The sequence below is a fragment of the Anabrus simplex genome, chromosome 1, assembly GCF_040414725.1.
Source record: "Anabrus simplex isolate iqAnaSimp1 chromosome 1, ASM4041472v1, whole genome shotgun sequence".
NCBI lineage: Eukaryota > Metazoa > Arthropoda > Insecta > Orthoptera > Tettigoniidae > Anabrus > Anabrus simplex.
In genome coordinates this window covers 1,330,464,857-1,330,489,715 of record NC_090265.1, presented here as the reverse complement: position 1 = coordinate 1,330,489,715, position 24,859 = coordinate 1,330,464,857, and the positions used below count along the sequence as shown (strand labels likewise).

Here is a 24,859-nt window from a genome sequence, read left to right as displayed (position 1 = left end):
GTAGAAGTCACGATTAATGTAATATATCTTTGTATAGTTATCCTGGCTGATGATATCAAACATTGTCGAAACCGGTACCAAATCTAAATAAACGTGATGTTTTAAATGCACACCTTCACGTAATATATTGTATTGAAAAGGTGGATATTAACTTTCCCATTTCTCTATTGTGATTCTTTCCACATCACAAGATGTTATTGGGGCATATTTAAACGATGATAACTGCTTCACAGAAAGAGGCAAGTCTCTTCGTGTGACAGACGGTTTTCCTTCGAGAATGTCTCAAATATCGCACAATTGTTTATAACCAGGATTTTTTGAAGTTAACTAATTTATTTTTTCTTTAAATTTTTTCCTATACTAACAGGAACAGAATTTAGATTGGATATCGTTTATTCGAAAACAGTAAGTATTTCCTTCAAGGGAGATCCTACAGCTTCTAGTGACGTTATGGCGGTTGGAGAAAAAGAAAAATGGGCATTTATATAAACAAGATTCTCTTCTAACTCAATGCCTGACGGAATATTTTGCACTGTTTGTATTGATGCAGCTTCATTCAAGTCCATTGAATTAACAACCTCTTTGAATACTTCTATGTGCTCAGCATAATACAAAGCTGCATCCAGCCATGTTCCCCATCGTGTTAACACTGGCGCAGGAGGAAGTGGGATATTGGGTGCTGTTGATTTAAACAACTTGACTCTTAAAGGTGATTTAACAAAAATTTTCTTTGAACAGGTCAAAAATCGATCTACCAATGGGAAAGAATTGCTTATTGTCTCAGCAATGCGATTAAGAACATGTGCCATACAAGTTATATGAATTAAGTTAGGAAAAATGCCTTCCAGTGTTTGTCCTGATTTTACCATATAAGTACCTGCATCGGTAACAAATAAAAGTAGCCGGTTGTATTTGATTCCAGATGGCCATAATAATTTCAATGAGTCCAACACACACTGCGTTACAGTTACATTGTTAGTGGCCGGCAATTCATACACATGAAGAAGATATGGTATTGTCTTTTGTTCCTTATTTAAGGTGCCCACAATTACATTAGCAATAAATCGGCCCTCTGAATCAGTGGTTTCATCAGTAGACAACCACACAAACTGATACGCTAATTCAATTTGTAAATTTGACAATACGTTATTGTAACAACGTCCTACGTAAGTTTTATGCAATGTACTTGCTTCAGGCACATGTTGTTGAGTGTATTTGGCAAGAAAATGTTTTTATGTGGGGTTTTTAATTTTATAAAAGGGAATATAAGCAGATAAAAATGCTTGGCACAAGTCGTAAGAAAATTCACTAATCCTACTTCCTAAACACTCTAATAGTTGTTTTTCAACAGGCTCTTTATTTGCGAGTTTGCTAGTTAAATTCTCCTTTTTTTTTTCTTTTTTTTTTGCTGTGTTTATGTGTTGAACTATTTGAAATCTTTTCTCACTCCCTATTATCATATAATTGTTAGCAGAATGAATGTTCAAATTACCCAATTTTATCCCACCAATAAGCTGCACAGTTTGTAATGTAAACCATTTTGAAAAGTGAAAATGATAATGTATTCGAACTGAATGAAGAGACAACTGAATTATTATTAACTATTCATAATTAGTATGATTATTGGCTCCTCCGTGGCCCAGACGGTAGCCTCTGATTTAAGGGAAATCAATACACTTTAAGGCGTTAACTCCCACTTTCGAGTGTTATGCAAACCACAAAATGTTTCAAATAGGTTGGATTATTGTTATCTATTTACTTTATTTTCATAAATATTTGTAAAAGGGAAAAATACATTTAATTTGACGTGTGGGTCCCCAGAAAAACTAGTTATTATTATTATTATTATTATTATTATCATTTTTATTATTATTATTATTATTATTATTATTATTATTATTATTAACAAATATATCACAATTGGGAACAGGTGGCAATGGTCACTTACATTAGTGTGATAATAAAGTAATACTCAAAAGTACTAAAAAACTGTTCGACGAAGCAGGTCCCGAGTGAAATCGTCTATTTTATCAAATTTAAATTTCAGCTTCCGAACTTTCTTCTTAGTGGGGGCTACATACGTATTGACATCACTGATTTTAACTATTTTTTTCACCGTAGTAACACAGATTCCTGTCACTTCTGATGCTAAATTATTTAAATTTTTACCAGTTATGACATCACCATTTCCTAAAACACCTCGTAAGAAATTTTTAATGTTCCTCACCAAATCACGATATGTTTTCGTAATGTAACACCTCTGCCAATCACATTTTTGTCACTTGTAGTTGGAGTTCTTGGTGAGGAAGGAAAAGAAGAAGAAGGTCCAGGCAGCTGATTTCATTCCGCTTCGTTACACTGTGATTTTTGATTTACCCACGGCCAGAGGAATACCGACATATTACTGCTCTAGTGCTAAACTGACAAGTTATAAATATTACAAACATCAGTTATTTCATATCCTACTATTAATAATGCTCACTAGGACACTGCACTGCACTCGGCATGAAAAAAGAGTTTAGACTGAAGAGAGTGGTTTGGCAACCTCTCCATACCAAACAAGGATCACATGGAGCTCATTAACTCAGCAGGGTGCAGGGTGGGATTTACAGCTGGCTTCCAGGTTGCTTCCAAAAACTGAGGTCGTCATGTTTTGTCCCCAACTATAACACTGATTGATCGATCGAATGATTGATTCATTCATTGATTGATATTGGCCACATTGGATCCATTGAGTCGTTCCACGTTCACTTTCTCTATGAAAATTGCACTGTTTGGTTGTTGTGATCTGCCCAGTACTTTCTATTTGTTCTGATTGTAATTTCCTCAGTTCGTATGAAATCGCTATAGCCATTCAATATGTTATTTCTGCTGAAAATTTGCGGGTCTGAAGAAGGGTGTTAATTTTATTTTTGTTCTTAGCATCTGCTTTCTCATTTCCAGCTGCTTGAGATCTTGCCAAATTTCATTGATCCATAGCCCTCCTGTCTTCTTTCCAAGATTTCTCATAACTACTGTAGTTGTCGTAAAGGTGATTTTGTGGCAGTCACAAGATGTGAAAGAAATATGAAGTTCTTTTCTTCCTTCATTGGGTTGGTGAAATACAAATAATAAAGCAAATCACAAAGAAAAAAAGCACCCTCCAGACACAGTAGATAAACCATTAAAAAAAGGAAAAACACCACAAAAATCATACATGAAAGAGAAAAATACATTGTCCTCAACTACGTGAACAAGAGCTCATCCAAAGTAGCTGATATTTTTAAACAACAAAGTCTAAAAGGTAACCTTTAAAATGAACTACATACTGCAAAGACACATAAGCAAATGTAACCTATAATAAAAAATAAAAAAATAATAATAATAATAATAAAAAATAATAATAATAAAAAAAAGGACCTTTCCTCTAAGTCAGCAGTATATGAACTCAAGTGTCAAAAACCCAACTGCAGTGCCACATATAGGTCAAAGTACACGTAATTTACACACAAGGTACAAAGAACACAAAAATGCAATCAGATACAGTCGGCATTCAGCCTTCGGAGAGCACATATTTATATGACAATTCATACCATTTCACAGACCTCAACACAGATCTAAAAATTGTACACATAAAAAATAACAACTAGCATCTGGATATTAAAGAAGCGATCAAAATTTACATTGCAAAAAGAGTTAACCAAACCAACCTCGATGCCCACACACATTTTTTCGCCCTGCTCAATACAAGCATTGTATTGAATAGGTGGCAATAATAGAATAAATTATTTTTGTGATAAACTGCTTATAGTCAGCTTCAATACGGACCAATCATGAGAATTGTCTCTTGCTACTTAATTAACCTATAAACAACAATTTACACTTTTTGCATTAGTGCTTAATGAACCCTACAGGAGGCTACTCTGACTTAAATGTCTGGAAAGTGCATTAGGTCATTCTTATCTGTAGTAAAAAAATACTCTAAATTTAGGCAGCATCTCTTGCCACTCAAGTCATTTTATTAGGTTATTATTTATCACTAAAAAGAATGTTGTAAAAGATTCAGTTCCATACTTTCATTTCATCAAAATCACTAGCTTGCATTCATTTGCTAATACACAAAAATACATTATAACATGAAGAAGCATCATTCCCTTCCCCTCCGCCACCGTTGTCTCGATCCTCCTATACTGCCTACTCTGTGCAAGGCTTTTTGCGAATAGGCTGTGACAAAATTTCTCCGCTAAATGGCAGACATAGATGCACAATGTTCCAAACTTATTCTAATGATGACAGCCTACAAAACACTATGCAGTATGGTCATATGTTCACTAAAGCTCACAAATTACATCAGTAATATTAAATATCAGCAATATTACTTGTATGAAGTCGCAGTTGGCCTCTTCATGTCACAATTTAAAGATTTTCTTGGACGAAGGCTTGGAGTGGTACAGTACTTTTTGTGTTCTTGCCAACGCAATATCAATTAATAGAGGTCTTACAAACTTGGTTAGGATAATATCACTAGCAGTTTGTTGATGTTCTTTGACCTAACACTGTAGCAAAACACATTCTGAAAGGGAAGACGTTGCAAGTCCTTGTATTACGCTCGTACGTTTGAAGGACTTCGACAATAGGACTCAACAGCTGAAACAAACTCCTGCAGATGCTTCACCAGAGCAACAAAACAAAGTTTTGGGTATCAAACTCCTCCTCTGTCCTGATGCATAATCGTTTCCATTTAGCGGTGAAGAAGCTCTAGGCAATGAAATGTTGCTGATGCAAATGTCACACTCCATCCTCTCTTAAACAACACAAACCAAGTACCCACAAATTAGGATTTGATTTCCAAGTTTCTAGTTTGATTAGGATATTATCGTGTAGATATTTGAGAGATTGTCCAAAATGTCTAAACATGAAGACGTCCGTTTTGTGATTGTCCGTCACAATTCTTATCATTAGGAATCCACTATCCTCCATGGCTTTAATCACTTCCTGAAAAAAAAAAAAAAAATCCACAGCCTGTTTCCAGTCATTTGACCTGGTCAGGAATGGAATGAATGAAGCCCCCATCTAGCGGCAAGGATAGGAACTGTGCTGGCTGCCGAAGCCTGTCTCACTCCTCTGGGGCAATGATTAATGAATGACGGATGAAATGAATTTATATTCAAGAGTGTTGCTGGAATGAAATATGACAGGGAAAACTGGAATACCTACCCGGAGAAAAACCTGTCCAGCCTCCGCTTTTTCCAGCACAAATCTCATGTGAAGTAACTGGGATTTGAACCATGGAACCCACCGGTGAGAGGCCGGTGCACTGCTGCTGAAATAAGGTGTAAAGGCACAGATGCAAGAGTAATTTGAGGATATCCAATTACTGCCTTTAATAGGTCCTTGCCTAGATAAAGCTGACAGCCGTTCTTCTCCTAATTCCTTTCTAGACAGTATTTCATGGAGTTGTATCTTTTCTGGCTGCGAACTACCTTGCCGAGATTGGCAAAATGGTACACAACAGTTGAATGTTTCAGGGAAAGAATCTGAAGTTTCAGTTCTACAAAAAAAATATGCCTTGCACAAATGGAAAAAACATGTACACCTTAAAATCACTTTTGAAATATCTATAAGGATAACATGATTAATTAATTTCACAGTTCTATACAAAATATCTCTTGTGCGAACGGAAGTGACCAGACATGTTTACTCATTGTACGAAATAACTCAGCTTTTCACACACATTCATGCACCAATAACACAGTGCTACACCCATAATGACAGTAAGATTTGTGTCTACTTCTGCACTCTTACGGCGACTTGAAGAAATATTGGTATTCGCGCCTCCCTGTGTTAAACTAGTGGCATAGAGCAGGCAGTATAAGAGGATCAAGACTGCGAGGCCCTCCGCTCTACATAAAACAGAGTTCATTGCCTATAAAATTTTCCACTCACTGCCTTACTTAGCTACTAGGACTGGACAAGGACCTGGTCACAGTCCAAATGCAGTTATTGAAGGTAACAGAGGATTGATTACCAGCTTAGGTAAGTACAGAAACATTTTGATAGATTAAGGTGATAGTTGAGGACTGCTACATCATTATTTGTTATTACTTGTTCCTAATATCACCAACTCTCAATCTTTGACAGCATCCGGGAGATAGTAGGTTCGAATCCCACTATCGGCAGCCCTGAAGATAGTTTTCTGTAGTTTCCCATTTTTACACCAGGCAAATGCTGGGGCTGTACCTTAATTAAGGCCACGGCCGCTTCCTTCCAACTCCTAGGCCTTTCCCATCCCATCGTCGCCATAAGACCTATCTGTGTCAGTGCGACGTAAAGCCCCTAGCAAAAAAAAAAAAAATATTTGACAAGTTTATGCAATGTAAACAATGTTGTACATATATGCGCATGATTTAAAGTGATTTGATAAAATGTGAGGTTGTTCTTATAGAACAAAACATGTCATTCTTTGTTTAATAGTGCGTATTTTTTTACTGGTACGTTATAGTGTTATAATTAGTATTTTCAACAGGCTGAAAAGCTTCAAAGTTACATTAACTAAGTCGACATGGGAAAATATTGCTTCCTTCTTAAAAAAAATGATCTTCTTTTGTAAAATATTGCCTGGGTATTGTGAGATGAACAGTATCATGTAGCCTCCATATCAAATTTAAATGCATGAACTTTCTTTACCTTGTCTACTTCAAGACTTATCCTCTTTTATTTCTCTTGGCTTCATTTTTTAAATTAATGTGTGCTTCATGCTCTGCTATATTAATTTCCTTCTGCTGAACTGTTATTCTTGAAATTTTGAAGCATCCTTTGATTCATATTTTCTATGAATATGAAAAGCTAAATTGAAGTCTATTTTGAATATCTGAGGATACATCCACATTTTTTCTGGTAAGACACCTCTTACACTTTGTTTTACTTCGCGCCGACACAGATAAGTCTTATGGTGGCGCCAGGATTGGAAAGGTTTAGGAGTGGGGCGGCTGTGGCCTTAGTTAAGGTACAGCCCCATCATTTGCCTGGTATGAAAATGGAAAACCATGGAAAACCATCTTCAGGGCTGCCAACAGTGGGGTTTGAACCCACTATCTCCTGGATACAAGCTCACAGCTGCGCGCCCCTAACCGCATAGCTAACTCGCCCGGTGTAAGACACCATCTTTATTGCACTTAGATACATACAGTTAATACATTTTTGGAAGAGGAAAATCACTAGGTAAATATTTCCTTTTTGTGCTTTTCCGGCAGTAGTGATAGTCTACCGTTGGAAATGGTGCTACTTGTCTTGTAATATTATATTAAGTCTTGCCTCTTCAGGTTTCTTCACTCCTGGTGCATGGTGAGCATATTTTTCCTTCTCAACAATCTCAATTGCAGGCTTTTTTTTTCAACACTGTTCTGACAGACGTTTGCAAAATACCTATCAAATGTTGCCAGGAAATACCCAATAAAAACTTGAACACGAGCACCTTTTTTGATGAAGTAATATTTGACTGTATAGATTCTTCTTGATTTTGAATTAAACAGTTTTCTTGTTTTTCTCAATAAGTGAGCAAATGTACTTGTGTTGTTTATGTCTCCTGTGCTTGGTGCTCAGTGTTCATTGCTTCTTGATCATTTTCACTGAAATTTGCATTGCATTTGTAAAGGCAGTACTCACAGTTTTTAGGTTTTACTTCCTTTGATTTTGGGTGGGTGTATGGGGGGGGGGAATCTCTTTCCCAAAATCAAAATATAGCTCTTTCCCCATTTGGTGGTTAGTCTTTCTTTTGTTGTTCTTCCAAGAGGTCAGCATTCTTTCTGTAGTTCCTTTTTGCTGTCAGTTGCTGTTCCAGAACATTTGACTGAGCAAGTAAACATGTGATTAATTTCTTTCATAAAGTTTGACTTGTCAGATTGATAATCGTTCGGCTCCTTGGCTGAATGGTCAGCATAGTGCTCTTCGGTCCAGAGGGCCCCGGGTTCAATTCCTGACTAAGTCAAAGATTTTAACCTTAAATGTTTAAATCCCTTGGCTCAGGAACTGGGTGTTTGTTGTCCCCAACATCCCTGCAACTCACACACCACATACAACACTATCCTCCACCACAATAACACACAGTTTCCCACACATGTCAGAAGCTGCCCACCCTAGTTGGAGGGCTGCATCTGGCTAAAAATAGCCACACGAAATGAAAAAGCTGATAATCAATGTCTTCAAGGATGATTTTTCCATTTCAGCTTATGGCACCATATCAGCATCATGAGTAGCTATAGCCACCTCTTCTGTGCATATTGGTACATCATTCTCCACTTCCATGGATGTGTTCTTGACCGCCTCATCTGCAGTTTATGGAATGAAAGATTATTTAATTGCTTGTTGATAGAGCTCCGGTATTTTCTAATTTCAAAGATTCCACTTACTATGACAAAATCGCTTTATAAAAGCAGCTCTGAAAATTAGTGACACTCTGGAATTGTCAGATTAACTGCATTTCAGAAACCTAGAATATGGCTATTTTCTAAAGCTTGCATTCAGTGTCATCTATCTAAGAAGGATAGTTCTATAGAGTGGGCCAAAGTCATGATTGAATATTTACATGATGATGTGAAGAGCAAAATATGATATGACATGTAAAATTTCAGCTCTCAGTGTCCACTTCTTTGAATTTTGACCATCATCACCACATGCGTTTGCTGGCCCACTCCGGCTTTTTGGGAGCGATCATTCTGAGGACATGAGTAATCCTCCCTTTCAAATCCTTAATGGAGCTCATATGCATTCCGGTAATCTTTCTCATTACTAAGGAACACTACAGTTGTTGCATTTTGTTAAGTTGAGGCTTCTGGGGGACCAGTTAAGAGGTCCATCTCTTGCAACCCATGCTAGAAACAACATTCTGATTGACTGTCCTTTATCAGAAAATTGATCAATTATGTGAGAGGGATAGCCAGCCATTCCTCTCAATCTATACAGCTTTACTGTACCATGCCCAGTAATTTCACTATAAAACATCTGATTGTGACTTTTAGCCCAAGCTGTACAGGCTTACCCTTACCCTCTCAAACTGCTGGTCCATTTGACAAAAGATATGAATAACAGAACCACATGACAATCAAGAAAATCCTAGTTCTAGCACAGTAGTTGCCCTTTGTTCAGAGGATGTGTGACCTTTTCCCAAAGCTGCCACAATATATCTGCAAAGACCAAGGAAAAAAGTCATGTCTTCTCTTAAAGATATTATTGAACAGGAAATTCTGACACAAGCATCCAGAAAGGAAAATTATGTGCTAGAAGCCAAAGCTGTCTCTCAAACTTATGAAGACATCCATTTAAAAAATATATGTTTCTAACAGTGATAGTAATATTTTTAAACTGTTTAGGATAGTTCAGATAAAGGAGCTCTACAAGATGTAATATCTATAGAAAGAAGTGACACCAAGGAAACAGATGCTGGGTCTGTTGTACTGACAAAATTTTTCAACAAAGAAAAACAAAGTTCTCTATGTTGGATATGTTCAGGAGGTATATGGACTTGCATATAAAGTAAGGTATATGAGAATATTTTCTGCAAATGTGGAAATGAGCACATACTAAAACTGAAGACCACAGCAAGAGAGAGAGAGAGAGAGAGAGAGAGAGAGAGAGAGAGGGAAGTGATTGTCATGAAATTGCTACAAATGGTGAAATCAGGAGGAAATACTTGCACTGTCAATGATGCATTTTAATGTGAAATTCAGTAGTTTCTAGGAAAATAATAATGTCATTCGTTTCTCATCCCATTAATTACTCATAGTTTTCAGTGCCAGAATTTTATCCCACAGGAGTTCTGCTACATGTTGGTAAATGTACCGACACCAGGTTGGTGTATTTGAGCACCTTCAAATTCCATTGTACCCACCAACTTGGGCTCAGAGAGTCAAACGTTCTGTTATCTCTGACATTCAGCCCAGCTTTCAAAGAAATGATACTGTGACCATTATAATGCTCTTCTGTTAAAACTTTCTTAAGCTAATTAGTTCTTAAAAAGATGATTGATGATGATGATGATGATGCTTGTTGTTTAAAGAGGCCTAGTGTTAGTCTACCATTCTGGGTTATTTCAAATTAAAAAATACTGAAAGTTTGTATGTTTTTTAATGTTGGATGTGGATAAAAAGAAATAAATGATGAACTGTTCAAATGTGACCCACTCCTCCCTTATTATCAGGTAATTTTCATTTTGTCATCTTTGTGTTCCGAATTGATGATGAACTGTATGATAAATGTTAAAATTTAAAATGTTCTCACACCTTATTAGTAATAAGCTATTCCTGGGAGATCTTTGGCTTGTTATAGAGGGGTATGTTGCTTTCTAAATGTCAAATACGAGCTTATATGAACATAGCATTACAAAAATCTCTAAATAAACACAATGTATAATTTTTTTAAACTTAAATTCCAAGAATAATTAACTCAAGCTTTAAATAAAACAGTATCATCTTGTGATTTCTGCATTCTTTGTAAACACCTTTTAGAGGCTAATAATTGCAGAGACTAATAATCTTGGTGTTAAGCCCCTTAAAACAATCAGCATCCCCATCATTCAACTGTAATTATACCTGGCCTGATTTGTTACATCATTAATGTATTAGGTTAACTTCTAACCTCCATCCTCAGAATTTATGAAGTGTTACAGATATGCTGTTATTTATTTTAGGAGAGACTTCAACAACTCCTCTAAGTCCTAGCAGTCCTGCTGAGGATAGTTCTGGAGAACTAGGGGGACGTCCCGACAAGCCAAGATTGCAACGATCTAAAGCTCAGAGTCGGAAGACATTTAGATTACGGAAGAGTAGAAAGAGCCACATAGAGGTTAGTTTTGCTATATAATGGTATATGCAGTGCTTCAGGTGAGGCAGGACGGCATTCTGTTACTTCATACACGACAGTGTATGAAGATGTGGAGACTGTCCTTGTCCTTTTGTGTTTTTATGTTTGCCCCTGTCACCTCTCTCTCTTCCCACACTGATGTGCCATTATGTTTGTCTGATTTTTGTTCCTTTTTTTGTTCCTCCTATCTCTATATGACTTGATTTGACACTTGTTTGTTCCTTTCCAGTACTTAAAACATGCTGAAAGCAACAAATATTGTAATCTGGGACCTTTAAATATCCATCCTAAAATCCCTAAGAGCTAAACTGGAAACAACTTCTTCATCAGAAATGGACTCATCATTCTGTAATTTTTTTGATTTCACATTTCTTAAATGATTCAATCAATATGTGGGAGGGCATGATTAACTCATTGGCAAGCTGCTGGTTTTCCACTCAGATGACCGGGGGTTGATTCCTGATCAATCTCATGTTGGAATCTTCACCTGAAAAATCATGTGGTATCAGAAAGGGCATGCTCATTGATTCCAAAATACCATTGTTCCTGTCATACAGTAAATCATAACTTCATCTCTTTCCACTCTGATGTCAATACTCTGATACAAATAACTTATGTTACTACAGCTCTGATGTCAACAATAAGATGACACTATATATTTGTGTTATTTATTGCTATCTCTTGACCAGATATTGTTAGTGTTCTGCCTAATCCTGACAGAATGTAGTGCTTTGTATGAATTTGAATACTAGCAATATACAGTATGAGGCTCAGAATACAAGTGGTGTAAGTACAAAATTTGATAATCTGAGATTTAATAGATACACCATTGTGAGATCTATCTGCACTGTACTTCTGCTTTCTGGCCTTTTTGCAGCTACTTGAGGTAGGCACTATACATGTGGATTAGGCCCAGTTTTTACAGCTGGATGCCTTTCCTGATGCCAGCACTATGTATCCACTGTTGTGTTCAGTAATAGTTTGTAGTGTGATGTGTATGTCACTGAAGATGCATATTTAGAATGAACACCAATACCCAGTGCCCAAGCTAAAAGAATTAACCAGATGCGATTAAAATCCTCGGACTGGCCGGAAATCTAATCTGACGCCCACTGAATGGAAGGCCAGTATCCTGACCATTCATTCAAGGAGCTGAATTGTGAAATCTTTTTCAGTATTGTAGATAAATGAGGTAATTCACCTAGGCCTAATCAATACAATATAAAATTAGTACTTCAATTTATTTTAATCATAGTACTAGTTTTGGTTTATTGATACTAGGGCATCATCAGCCATAAGATATTAAAACACTTAAAAATCTAATTGGCCATATATATAACAAAAATAGACAGAATAATACTTGAAAATAGTTCTGATCTAATATTCAATAAGTCACTGTCTTGAGGATATAATGCAGCACTTGAAAATTCTTATGATCTGTTAGTATACTTCAATAAACATAAATCACTGCCTTGAAGATCTATAAATAATTTGTTGAACACTTGTATAAAATGAAAACCAATTGGTGAAAAATTATTTTAAATGTTTCTATGGTGGTTGGTAGTGTAGTGTGTTGTCTGAATATGAAGAGAAAGTGCTGGGACAAACACCCAGTCCCCGGGCCAGAAGAATTAATCAGAGGCGATTATAATCCCCGACCCGGCTGGGAATCGAACCCGGAACCCTCTGAACCAAAGGCCTCAACGCTGACCATTCAACAAATGAGTCGGACTGGTGAAATCTTCTTAATACAAGTAATTAATCTATTTTTTTATTTACTCAAGAAAGGACACCAGAGTCCAGGCTCTTAACAGAAGGATAGAAGGATAACATATTGGCAGATTTTACAAATATTCATAATACAATCATTTACCTTACCTCCAAGAGTGGATCATGGGAGTCTACTGACAAAAATGAGTGCAATTGGACTAGACAAAAGAGTGACTGAATGGGTTGCTATATTTCTAGAAAATAGATCTCAGAGAATTAGAGTAGGCGAATAATAATAATAATTAATAATTAATTAATAATAATAATTAAGAGAGGAATTCCTCAGGGCAGTATTATTTGACCTTTATGTTTTCTTATATATATAAATGATATGAGTAAAGAAGTGGAATCAGAGGTAAGGATTTTTGCAGATGATGTTATTCTGTATAGAGTAATAAATAAGTTACAAGTTTGTGAGCAACTGCGATGTGACCTCGATAATGTTGTGAGATGGACAGCAGGAAATGGTATGTTGATAAACAAGGTTAAAAGTCAGGTTGTGCGTTTCACAAATCGGAAAAGTCCAGTTTTAATTACTGCGTTGATTGGGTGAAAGTTCCTTTTGGGGATCATTGTAAGTATCTAGGTGTTAATATAAGGAAAGATCTTCATTGGGGTAATCACATAAATGGGATTGTAAATAAAGGGTACAGATCTCTGCACATGGTTATGAGGGTGTTTAGGAGTTGTAGTAAGGATGTAAAGGAGAGGGCATATAAGTCTCTGGTAAGACCCCAACTAGAGTATGGTTCCACTGTATGGGACCCTCACCAGGATTACCTGATTCAGAAACTGGAAAAAATCCAAAGAAAAGCAGCTCGATTTGTTCTGGGTTATTTCCGACAAAAGAGTAGCATTACAAAAATGTTACAAGGTTTGGGCTGGGAAGACTTGGGAGAAAGAAGACGAGCTGCTCGACTAAGTGGTATGCAGGTTAAAAATTTCATTTTTTGTCATGTTTTGTGATAACTTACAAATTCTTATAATTTTGTTAATTACCACCTATTCAATACAATAAAATACAATACAACAACTTAATTAATATGTAAGTTTTTATTATGTTTTTATTGTATTGAATAGGTGGTAATTAACAAAATTATAAGAATTTGTATCATAAGTGGTATGCTCCGAGCTGTCAGTGGAGAGATGGCGTGGAATGACATTAGTAGAAGAATAAGTTTGAGTGGCGTCTTTAAAAGTAGGAAAGATCACAATATGAAGATAAAGCTGGAATTCAAGAGGACAAATTGGGGCAAATATTCATTTATAGGAAGGGGAGTTAGGGATTGGAATAACTTACTAAGGGAATTGTTCAATAAATTTCCAATTTCTTTGAAATCATTTAAGAAAAGGCTAGGAAAACAACAGATAGGGAATCTGCCACCTGGGCGACTGCCCTAAATGCATATCAGGATTGATTGATTGATTGATTGATTGATTGATTGATTGACTGATTGATTGATTGATTGATTGATTGATTGATTGATTGATTGATTGATAAGAGAAAATCCTTAGGCTAATATAAGACTACTGCATATTGCTTGGTATGGAAATTTACTGCTTTTTTTCTTCCATCCATTGATTATTTAATTTTTGTTTAAATTTTGAGATTGTTGCTGCCTGTTGTAAATGTTTAGTGAGAGCATTGTACACCTGCAGGGAGAATTGCCATAAGGAGTTAAAACCATACTTTCTAGCTTTTTCAAATTTTGTATGGACTCTCTCAGCTCCTCGAGTATATGTCAGAATTTATGATACAGATAGCGTTTGTATGAGCCAAATTATGTATAATTTTATATACCATCATAGCTGAGATTCTAATCACATAACATATGCAGCAGCTGAAACCTGAATTTCTTATACAAATACTCCGTAGGCATATTATAAAATTACACAGTCCTTTTTAGTGCTTCTTATTATAAAATATCAACTTTCCCAAAGAGTTCCTTACTGCAACATGTTATTTAATGGTTTTGGTTTGGCTATAGATGGCAGCACTTAATTGGAACACTGAAACATATCCATTTCATCAGAAGACGAGAGAATTGAAGCAAATCCACTTCACTAAGCAACCTGCGTTTACTTTGCAGTTTGTTGTTTTGTAATCATCTCCATTTGTGTGATAATAACAATTTGAATCAAACTAAATGAACAGTGAAGAGCTTCCTGTACCCAATGCTGCAGATATCAATATCTATCTATCAAGCAATCAGTCATCATTGATCTGCATTTAGTACTGTCACCAAGGTGGCATATTCCGTAACAATTGTCTTTCCTTAAAGGATTTCAAAGAACTTGGAAATTTATTAAACATTTCCCTCGATAAATTATTCCAATCCCTTTCCTATTCATATAAATGAATATTTGCCACAATTTGTTCTCGTGAATTCCAGCTTTATCGTGTTATGACATAATCTACCTTTAAAAGCTGTCCTTATCCTAATTTGTCTACTTCTTCTTCTTTGTCGTTTAGGCCTACTGAGGACCACGGGGCTGGTATCTACTCTTGGGTAAAGTTGTTGCTTTCTTCTTCTTCCAATACTCCTTCATTTGCTGACTATGAGCCAGCTTTCTCTTCTCGGTCCACTTAGTTCCTGTAGTCTTCTTACTTGTAAGGGATGTTGGGAAAACTCCATGTCGGAAGGCTTGACGGAACAGTAGTCGGTCATGAGTTTGTCCCAATGGGATATCTAGTTGTTCCATATCTGACTTAACTGACGTGATCCATTTGTTCTTAGAAGCCTTGCCTTTCCTGTTACTGTGAATATCCTGTTGGTGAGTCTTTTGGAATCCAGACGGACCAAGTGTCCATGAAAGGTCAGGCGCCTTTTCCTTATAGACGTGACGATGTCCTCCTGGTGTTCATACAGTTCATCATTATGGCGGATTCTGTAAGTGCCTCCTTCCTCTCTGATTGGTCCAAATATCCTCCTCAGGATCTTCCTCTCTTTTAACTCCAGCTTTCTGAGTGGGCCCTTTCTAGCCATTACAAGGCACTCAGAAGCATGCAGAACAGATGGTTTGACTACCAAGTTGTAGTGTCTGAGTTTGAGGTTCTTGGAGAGGCACTTAGATAAATAGATACTACGACATGAGTAATAAGCCCTTTCAAACTTGGTACATCTGGCATCTATGGCTGGGTTCTCACTCTGATTCGCAGAGATCCATTCTCCCAAGTACTTAACTGCAGGTACTTTTTGTATGGTAGCGTCTGTGAGAAGAATCGTAGAAGGGGCCTGCTTGATATTGGTCATAAATTCAGTCTTCTGGATGCTGATTTTCAGACCACTCTTAACCGCTACACAATAAAGACTCTGTAAGTTGTAGGTAGCCTCCTCTATATTGTTTGCCAGTAGAATGAGGTCATCAGCAAAGGCTAGGCATGGGACAATTTGTCTACTAAAATTATTCCATGCTATCTCTCCACTGAGAGCTTGGAACATACCACTTAGCTAAGCAGCTCGTCTCCTTCCAAGTTTTTTCAGCCCACAGTTTGCAACATTTTCATAACAACACTCTTTTGCCGAATATCACCCAAAACAAACCGTGCTGCTTTTCTTTGGATCTTTTCCAGTTCTCATATCAAGTGATACACTGGAACCATACTCTAATTGGGGTCTTACCAGAGACTTATACCCGTTCTCCTTTACATCCAAACTACAAACCCTAAATACCCTCAGAACCATATGAAGAGATCTATTAGCTTTATTCACAACCTCATTAATATGATTATCCCAGTGAAGATCTTTCTTTATATTAACGCCTAGTTACTTACAGTGATCCGAGTGAGGTACCTTAACCCTATCAAGCTATCATATAACACATCTCCAGACGATTTGCTTTTGTATGACAAACTACATGTGTTCAACATCTGAGACAAAAGAAATCTGGTTTGAGTGGAATCATTGCTGAAACACTAAAGGCCATGGGTGCAGAATGGGTAGATGTATTACTAAGATCTCTGCAAGAAAGTATGAGACACAGAGAAATGGCCAGTTGAATGGTGTGAGTCATTATTCATCCCTGTTTACAGAAAAGCAGTCGGGTATGGATGCATTTTGTCGTCTATGTTATACAACACCTACTCTGAACACATCATGAGGAAGGTCCTAGATGGATGGGAAGCCAGCTTCAAAGTGCGCAAAACAATCAGCAACCTGAAGTATGCCAATGAAACTATAACAACATGTTCCAGGGAGCTGGATATAATTATGGATTGACTAATATAAATTTATTTAGTATACTTTGTCCTCATAGGCAACCTCCTTATGGGGGAAGTGCTTATTCTGTGAATTTCTGTGAATAAATGTGAGGAAGTATGTCCAAGAGCTCAACAAGAACAAGATCATGGACAGAGCAAACAACAGCCTTCCACACATGAGTAGGGTAGCTTGGTTTGAGGTTGTGGGGAGATTCATCTACCTGGGAACTCTAGTCTCGAACAACAGAGGCTGCTCAGGTGAGATAAGGAGACACCTTGCCCTGGCCCACGACTATTGCCAATCTAGTCAAGATATGGATGGACAGGACCTTTTACGAGAATAGAGAACTGAAGTTGGTATATGCACTGATATTTACAGTCACCGCATACACTGCTGAGACATGGACAGTTAAAACAGCCAACTGGAAGAAAACAGAAGCACTGGAAATGTGGGTCTACCATTGAGTCCTGCACACATCTTGGATGGAACACTGGACCAGTGCGAGCATTCTTGAAATACTATGGCCATATTTCTAGGAGGAAAGAAGCAATAAAGAAGATGGTAGTGAAAGGGGAAGGTACCAGGAGGGAGACCTCATGGGTGAGCACCTTTGAGATGGGTCGATCGAATAAGGACACTTGTTGGAAAGTCCTTATTCGACGGTTTGCAGCTGACTTAAGACTGATCCGTATGATGAAACCTTTCCAACTGCTAATATGTCTCCATGCCCTGTCAAGGGTTAAAAAAAAAGGAGAGGGGATATATTTGCATATATGTATTTGATTTGAAGTATTTATATTTCTATAATATAGGTTGCGGTTTGATGTGATTTCATGTGGCTGTCAGGGAGACATGGTGCAGATCTTTCTAGCTGACACCCGTGGGAGACCTGCAGTGTGTGGTGGTGGTGATGTTGATGATGATGTAGGGAGAGGGTAAAGCCCCGTGTCAGCACATGGCCTGCTCATGTCAAATAACACCCAGAGGTACGCTCAAGGCTTAACATCCCCATCCAATGGACAAGTCACTATCAACAGCGTCAAATGCCTCATTCCATTTGAATAGTGCAGAAAAGTTTAGAATTGAACCCAGCCTTTTCGGCATGCTATCTAGCAAACAGAAATTGTATACCATAACCTCTCCTACCCTGCCAACCACCATTTTATGGTGAACGGTGGGTTTTTTTTTTTTTCTTCCACCAATGGGACTCAAACCAGCTGACCACAATGTTGAACCCTACAGACTTGATAACTTAATGAATGTGGCCACCAGGTGGGCTGTAGTTTAGGGAAAGTCTTTTGTGTTTATAAATAAATGCACATTGGATTAAAAAATGTGTGTTTGATATTTTTATTTGATTCTTTCTAAAACAATGAACATCTCACTAACAGTTGCTGTGGACTTGCACCACTAGTATTCTGAGTATCTCATATATTTGTACATTTGTTTCTTCTACTTACAATTACCAACCAATCTTTAAAGAAGCTAGATCAAACTTCTCTCCATTATTATGATTATAGCAGATTAATTGGACCTCCCTCCAGCTATATGTCCTTTATGACTTTTCTTCTTCTTTTTAAAAGAAATCTGATATTCACGCAGCACCTTCTGCCTACTGCAGGTACAGTATTAGAGTAAAATCTGTGAACTGAAACCACACTGGTTCATTCTAACCTTTCCCGATGTTCTACTAAATTCTATCTCTGCACTGTCAAAAAATCCACAAGTAAAATTCTTCCATTTCCTTTCAGGTGACAATACACTATCTTATCTTGTTAAAATTTCATTTTCAAACCTTATTGCACCCTGACACATCTGCAGTATATAAGATGGCGCTGATTAGCTCTGAGTGATAAATGTTATTTTCCACATTTTGATGATTTGAATACTCAATATGTTGTTATGATAGGTTTGTTTGAAGTAAAAATGTTTATCTTTCTTAAAATGAACTTTTAACTTTTGGCTTTATGGGCAGTTCTGTTTAGTTCTTTGATTTCTCTTGCCTATGTATATTTCTTTGATCGGTATATCAGGCAAGGTGTTCTCAGGCATTTAAAAAAAAGGGTTCAATCATTGGTGGAGAGTAAATTAGAATGAACCAGTGTGGTTTCAGTTCAGAGATTTTACTCTAATACCGTACCTGCACTGTCGAAAATTGCATCCTTATGTTTCTTCCATTTCTTTTCAAGTGATAGTACACAGTACTTTGTTGTACAGGAGTGAAAGCTGGATAGGCTAAAGGTGTCTTATTCATAAGTTGGATGTAACAGATATGGAAGCTGCAAGAAGGATTATAGATCAGGGGCAGAGTGAGAAAAAAAGAGGTAGAAGGAGCTGGCTACGGTTATACTCAATTTTTAATAGTTTAAGGGTAAAATGTAATTATATATGTATCAAGCAATTGATAAATGCTATGAGAGGACTAGACAGTTATACTTATGTTTTGCAGATCTAGAGAAGGCATATGACCATGTACCAAGAGAAAAAGTATAGATATACTGAAGGATTGTTGAATTAGGGGTAGGTAATTACAGGTAGTCAAAGGCATGTATTGTAGGTTGAAAATTGGGCCATAGGGATTGATGGTAACATATAACTGTTAAGTTTTCAAGTCTGTTGAAACTGATGCAAGATTAATAAATACTGGAAAATACCTGGAAGAGAAAACATACATATATTAGTATAGATATATAATAACTTTATTTATACTTAATAACTGTGAGAGAAAATTGAAAAATTTTAACAATATATCTATAAGAAAGATTACTATTGTACCTTGTGTAATGACTTACTTGACTTATTTCCTGTTGCTCCCTCTGGAGCATAGGGCCTTGGCAAAATTTCTCCACACAGTATGGTTCTTGGCCATTCTCTTCACTTCGCTCCAGGTCTTGTCAACCTCTGCGATTTCCTTTTCGATCATCCTCTTCCAGGTCTTCTTTGGTCGACCTCGCTTTCTGGTGCCTTGAGGTTTCCAGTCCAGCACCGCCCTCTCAGTTGCTCCATCCAGCTTCCTTAATGTGTGGCCGATCCAGCGCCATTTCCTCTCCTTGATCTGGATGTCAATCGTCTACTGATTGGTCATGGTCCAAAGATCTTCATTAGAGATTATGTCCGGCCACCTCACATTTGTTATGCAACGCAGGCATCTATTTATGAACACCTGTAGCTGGTTATTGATCTGTTTTGTAACTTTCCATGTTTCACAGCCTTATAGAAGAATCGACTTTACATTGCTGTTGAAGAGGCGAAGCTTAGTCTTCCTGGAGATGTTTCTATTCTTCCACACGGGATAGAACTGGACAAACACACCATTTGCTTTCCGGATACGACTTCGAACATCTTCCTCTGCTCCCCCATCCATTGTAACTATACTTCCAAGGTAGAGGAAGGACTCAACTCGCTCAATTTACTTTCCATTTACTGTCAAGCTGGTCATGACATCCGAATTAATCCTCATCTCTTTAGTCTTGTTTGTGTTGATCATGAGACCTGCACATTCCGCTTCCTTCTGCAACCTACTCAGTTTATCTTCTATGTCGAGGTACCGCTGCACCATAAGGCAAATGTCGTCTGCGAAGTCAAGATCTTCAAGCCTGTCTCTCATCCCCCATTGAACACCCCTCTTTCATCCTCGTATTACCTTCTTCACCACACTGTCTAGGACCAGCAGGAACAGAGTGGGAGAAAGAACACACCCCTGTCTCACTCCAGACTTGACGTTTATCTTTTCTGTTAGTTTCCCTTCATGAAGAACCTGATACTCATACCCCTCGTACATCTCTTTCATGATCTTGATAATCTTTGATGGAATTCTGTATTCCTTGAGGGTCTTCCACATAATTCTTTGATTTAGAGAATCAAAGGCTTTCTCGAAGTCTACGAATGTGAGGTAGAGGATACTCCGCTATTCCACACTCTGTTCTATGATGATTCGGAGTGTATTGATGAGATCCACACAGCTACGATGTCGAAATCCCGCCTGTTCCTTTCAAAGTCTTCTTTCTACCGAATCCTTTATGCGATTCAGGATGACTCGCGACAGCACTTTGTTTGGAATGGAGAGCAAGGTGATACCCCTCCAGTTGTTGCAGTTTGTTGTATCCCTTTTTCTCGGTAACTTGACTATCAGCCCCTTCTTCCAATCAGTCGGTATTTTTTCCTCTTTTCATATCTTCTCCAGCAGTGGGTGCAGCAATTTCATTGTAGTATCAAGGTCTGCTTTCAGTATTTCTGCTGGAATGTTGTCCAGACCTGGTGCCTTCCATTTTTCATTTGCTTCAATGCTGTTCGTATCTCACCCTGCGTTGGAGAGTCAAGGCCGATGCTTGGATCACCTTCTGCTTCTCCCTAACATCTTCTTCTCCTTCCTGCTCATTTTCCAGTCCCACATCTCTATTAAAAACTTCTGCAAAGTGTTCCCTCCATATACTCAGCTGCTGTTCGCACGTAGTGAGGATCTTGCCTGTCTTGCTCTTCACAGGCCTAGTTTTATTAAAACCTTGCTTCTAAAGCATCTTTGTGATACCATAAAGCTCCTTTATATCACCCCTTTTTGCTGCCTGTTCTGCTTTCTCTGCCTGCTCATCAATCCACTTCCTGTGATTCTTTCGCACACTCCTCTTTACTTCCTTATCTGCTATTGAATACTCAGCTTATGTTTGAGCCTTCTGCTATTTAGTTTTGCATATATTTAGCTTGGCCTTTAGCTCCTTCCTATAATTTATCTTGTCCCAGGTCTGATCAGATATCCATTCCTTCCGCAGGTAGTTTTTGTACCTGAGCTGCTTCTCACTTATTTCCACAAAGATGTTCTTCACCTCGCTCCATACAGTCTCCGCATCCTTCTCTATCTCGGAATCCAACACCTGGAATCTGTTGCTAAGTTCCAGTTGAAATTGTTCCAACATCTGCTGATTCTTTAGCTTACCAACATCAAACTTCTTGTGCCGAGTGTTGAACTTCTGGTGGACTGCCACAATCTTTATACGGAAGTTGGCGACAAAAGGTGATGGTCACTGCCAATGTCCACTCCTCTCTTGTTCCTAACATCTTCCAAACTCCTTCTGAACCTTCCGCTCACCGCAGTGTGATCAATTTCGTTTTCCATGACTTGATCAGGAGACACCCTCATGACCTTATGACAACGCCTATGCGGGAACACCGTGCCACCTATTACCAAGTCTTGGCCGGCGCAATATTCCGTAAACTTTACCCCATTTTCATTCATCTCGCCAAGACTATGTGTACCCATGATATGTTCCAATCCTTCATCCTTCGCATTGAAGTCTCCTGTAACTATGAGAATATCCTTCTTACTTTTTTTCATTGTGGCATCTCGTAACATTTGGTAGAATTCTTCCTTTGTTTCCAACTCCAATTGTTCTATAGGTGCATAGCATTGGATAATGGTCACATTCCTGATCTTGGTCTTGAATCTAGCAGTCTGTAGCCTACTGGAAATTGGCTTCCACTCCATAAGACTTCTCATTGCATTTCTACTGAGCAGCAACCCCACTCCATCCCTGTGCTCTTCGTCCCCACCACCAGAATATAGAAATGTAATTCCATTTGTTGTCTGTATCTCGCCAAATCCTGGCTACCTCACCTCACTCAATCCCAGAAAGTCCAGCCCATAGTTCTTCATTTCCCGTGTCACTTGTTTTAGTCTGCTTTTCTCCCTCAAGGTCCTCACATTCCAGAAACCAATTTTCGTTATCCTCTTCATCCCAAAGGTCGTCATCAGATTATCCGTCCGGTTTTGTAATTTCGCTTCAGTTTCTATAATCAGATTATTTAAGAAGAGCGAGTGATTAACACACTGCTTCCGAGTGCCTTGACGGGGCTGCCATCTTAAGCCTGAGGCACCAGGCTGATGTTCCGTCGGGTTTCTTCCCTTAGCCTTTGAAGTTCCCACTTCTACTGCAAGGCAGCAGTTCCTATTTTATTTATCCAGAATAGGAGGGTTGCCCCTTCCGCCAATTCCACAGTTCCGAAGTCCCTCTTCTTCGCCTTCACTGCCATTGAGGTCTTCGCTGTAATCCTTGCAAGGGACCCTTACATGGGACTGCCAGCCGGGTCCAAGGTTTTTTAAAGAGGTGTTACTCCTCTATCACTCACCCTTTGTCCTAACTTGTGACAGGCAGAGCCTGGCTTCCCAAACATTGGGTCCAGGTTGGTGGGGTTACCTTGTGTAATGGGGTTTATTAAAATTTGAAGGATTTATTTTTCCCATGTGGAAAAGAGCTCATTTATTATATTAGTTAATGTGTTATCATTATTAATAATTGGTACAGTAATGAAATGTTAGACATTTTCTTTACCCTCAAGAGGGCGTGTGATGTTTTGTTGTTTGAGTAGGCACATGCGGTCTTTCTGACTAGGAAAGAGCAAAGTTTAAACTAAGGATGTCATTTTATCAATGTGTTAATTTCCAGTTACATATCAAAGGAAGTATTGTTTGAGATTAATGGATTGTGTTTTTTAGCCAAATGTTTACATATCAATCCCACGAAAATATATCTTATTACATTGTCATGCTTTACAGTGATCATTGCAAATAAACATGGTAGTAATGTAACATAATAGGAGACAATGTGTGTAGAAAATGCAATGAAGCAGAGGAATCAGCTGAACACATACTTTTCAAATGTGAGGCGCTGGGTAGAATCAGACTCTCCACTCTAGGACTACCAGGTGAAGAGAGAGAAAATATCCAAGAAGACCCAATAAGAACAACCTGCAGCTTTGTGAAGGGAGCAGGTATATCTAGATGGGAATGAAGGAGAAACATAGTAGCAAAAGATCTTAGAAGTCGACTCTAATTAGGAACTAGTATTTAGAGGCCCCATGAAGAAAAGAAGACAAACAATGTAACATACAGTAGAAAATAAGCATATGCCCTCAATGTATTTCATAATTCAAGCTGAAAACATGATGAAACATTACTTAATGCCAATATTGAATACAAATTAAGTTACTAGAACGAAAAAGGAAGAATAAAAAATAATACAAACTTACTCAAACTTTCTTTGATGTGAGAACCTCAAAATGTACTGTAATAATGAAAAGTACAGTAATATTTATAATAACACAATACAAGCTGACTGCCAACATAAAACTGTATGACTAATTTAAAACATCTTGAAATTGTTTCTGAAAATGTTTGCATTTGAACTTGCACTCTTTTAGTTACTCAGCATCAGAATCTATTTCCCCTTCAGAGTGAACACAACTAACACACCTGAATGTGATATCTCTTTACAAGAATGTACTTGTAATATGTACATCTGCTGTTCTTTGTTTTTGACCTGCGGTTTTTCTTCCTGTCATAAATGTAACATCTTCCAGGTATACCTCTGTCCTTATGAGGTAGGGTGGTTACTTCCCGCAGCTTACGTTTTAGGGACCAAGGTAACCTTTCATTCTGAAGATGTGACTTCAATTAATCTTCACACAGTTCTTTGCTAAGACACTTGAGAAAGTCTTTCAATTTCAACTCCTGCCGACTGCTTTTCTGAACTACAGCCACACATTCTCTGTTAGCCTTGACTACAATAAAACTGTTCAGCAGAGCAGTGTTCAGGAGATTGAAAAATACAGATAGTGGCCATTGATTGCATGTCCTAACTTCTGAACAGTGGGCTTTGCACTGATCAACCGTATCTACTCCACCTTTAGTGGAGTATTTTGGGCTTGTTTTTTCTCTTTCGATTGAGCATCTGTTTCATCACCAAGGTGTAAGGTATACAGCAACAAATTAATTATTTTTCTTTGGACAATTAGAGACCAAAGTCTTCTCCTCACTGAACCTGAAGATGCTGGAATTAACTTTTCGGCACTTAGTCTGCAAGAAAATCAGAGGGAATTCCTTCTTATTTTTGCGGAGTGTTCCAATGGTAGTCAGTCTATGATTCATCAGGTAGAGGAGAGATGTATAGTAGTTGTCAGTAGTTGCATTCTATCGGAATCACTACTGTAATAGGCTGAATCAATCTCTCCACAACACTGTGTGCGGAATTGTCTAGGCCATTCTTAGCTGGCTTATTTTT

The 24,859-nt window shown here is 37.9% G+C and overlaps 1 protein-coding gene across 1 annotated transcript in view; it reads left to right on the top strand.

Annotated features, from left to right (window-relative positions):
• Window positions 1–24,859, top strand: part of unc80 (unc80, NALCN channel complex subunit) — a 1,117,323-nt gene that overhangs the window by 1,081,382 nt on the left and 11,082 nt on the right. The window contains exon 62 of the mRNA XM_067137759.2: window positions 10,664–10,818. Within this exon, the coding sequence (XP_066993860.2) occupies window positions 10,664–10,818 (155 nt within the window). The remainder of the gene's footprint in view (window positions 1–10,663; window positions 10,819–24,859) is intronic.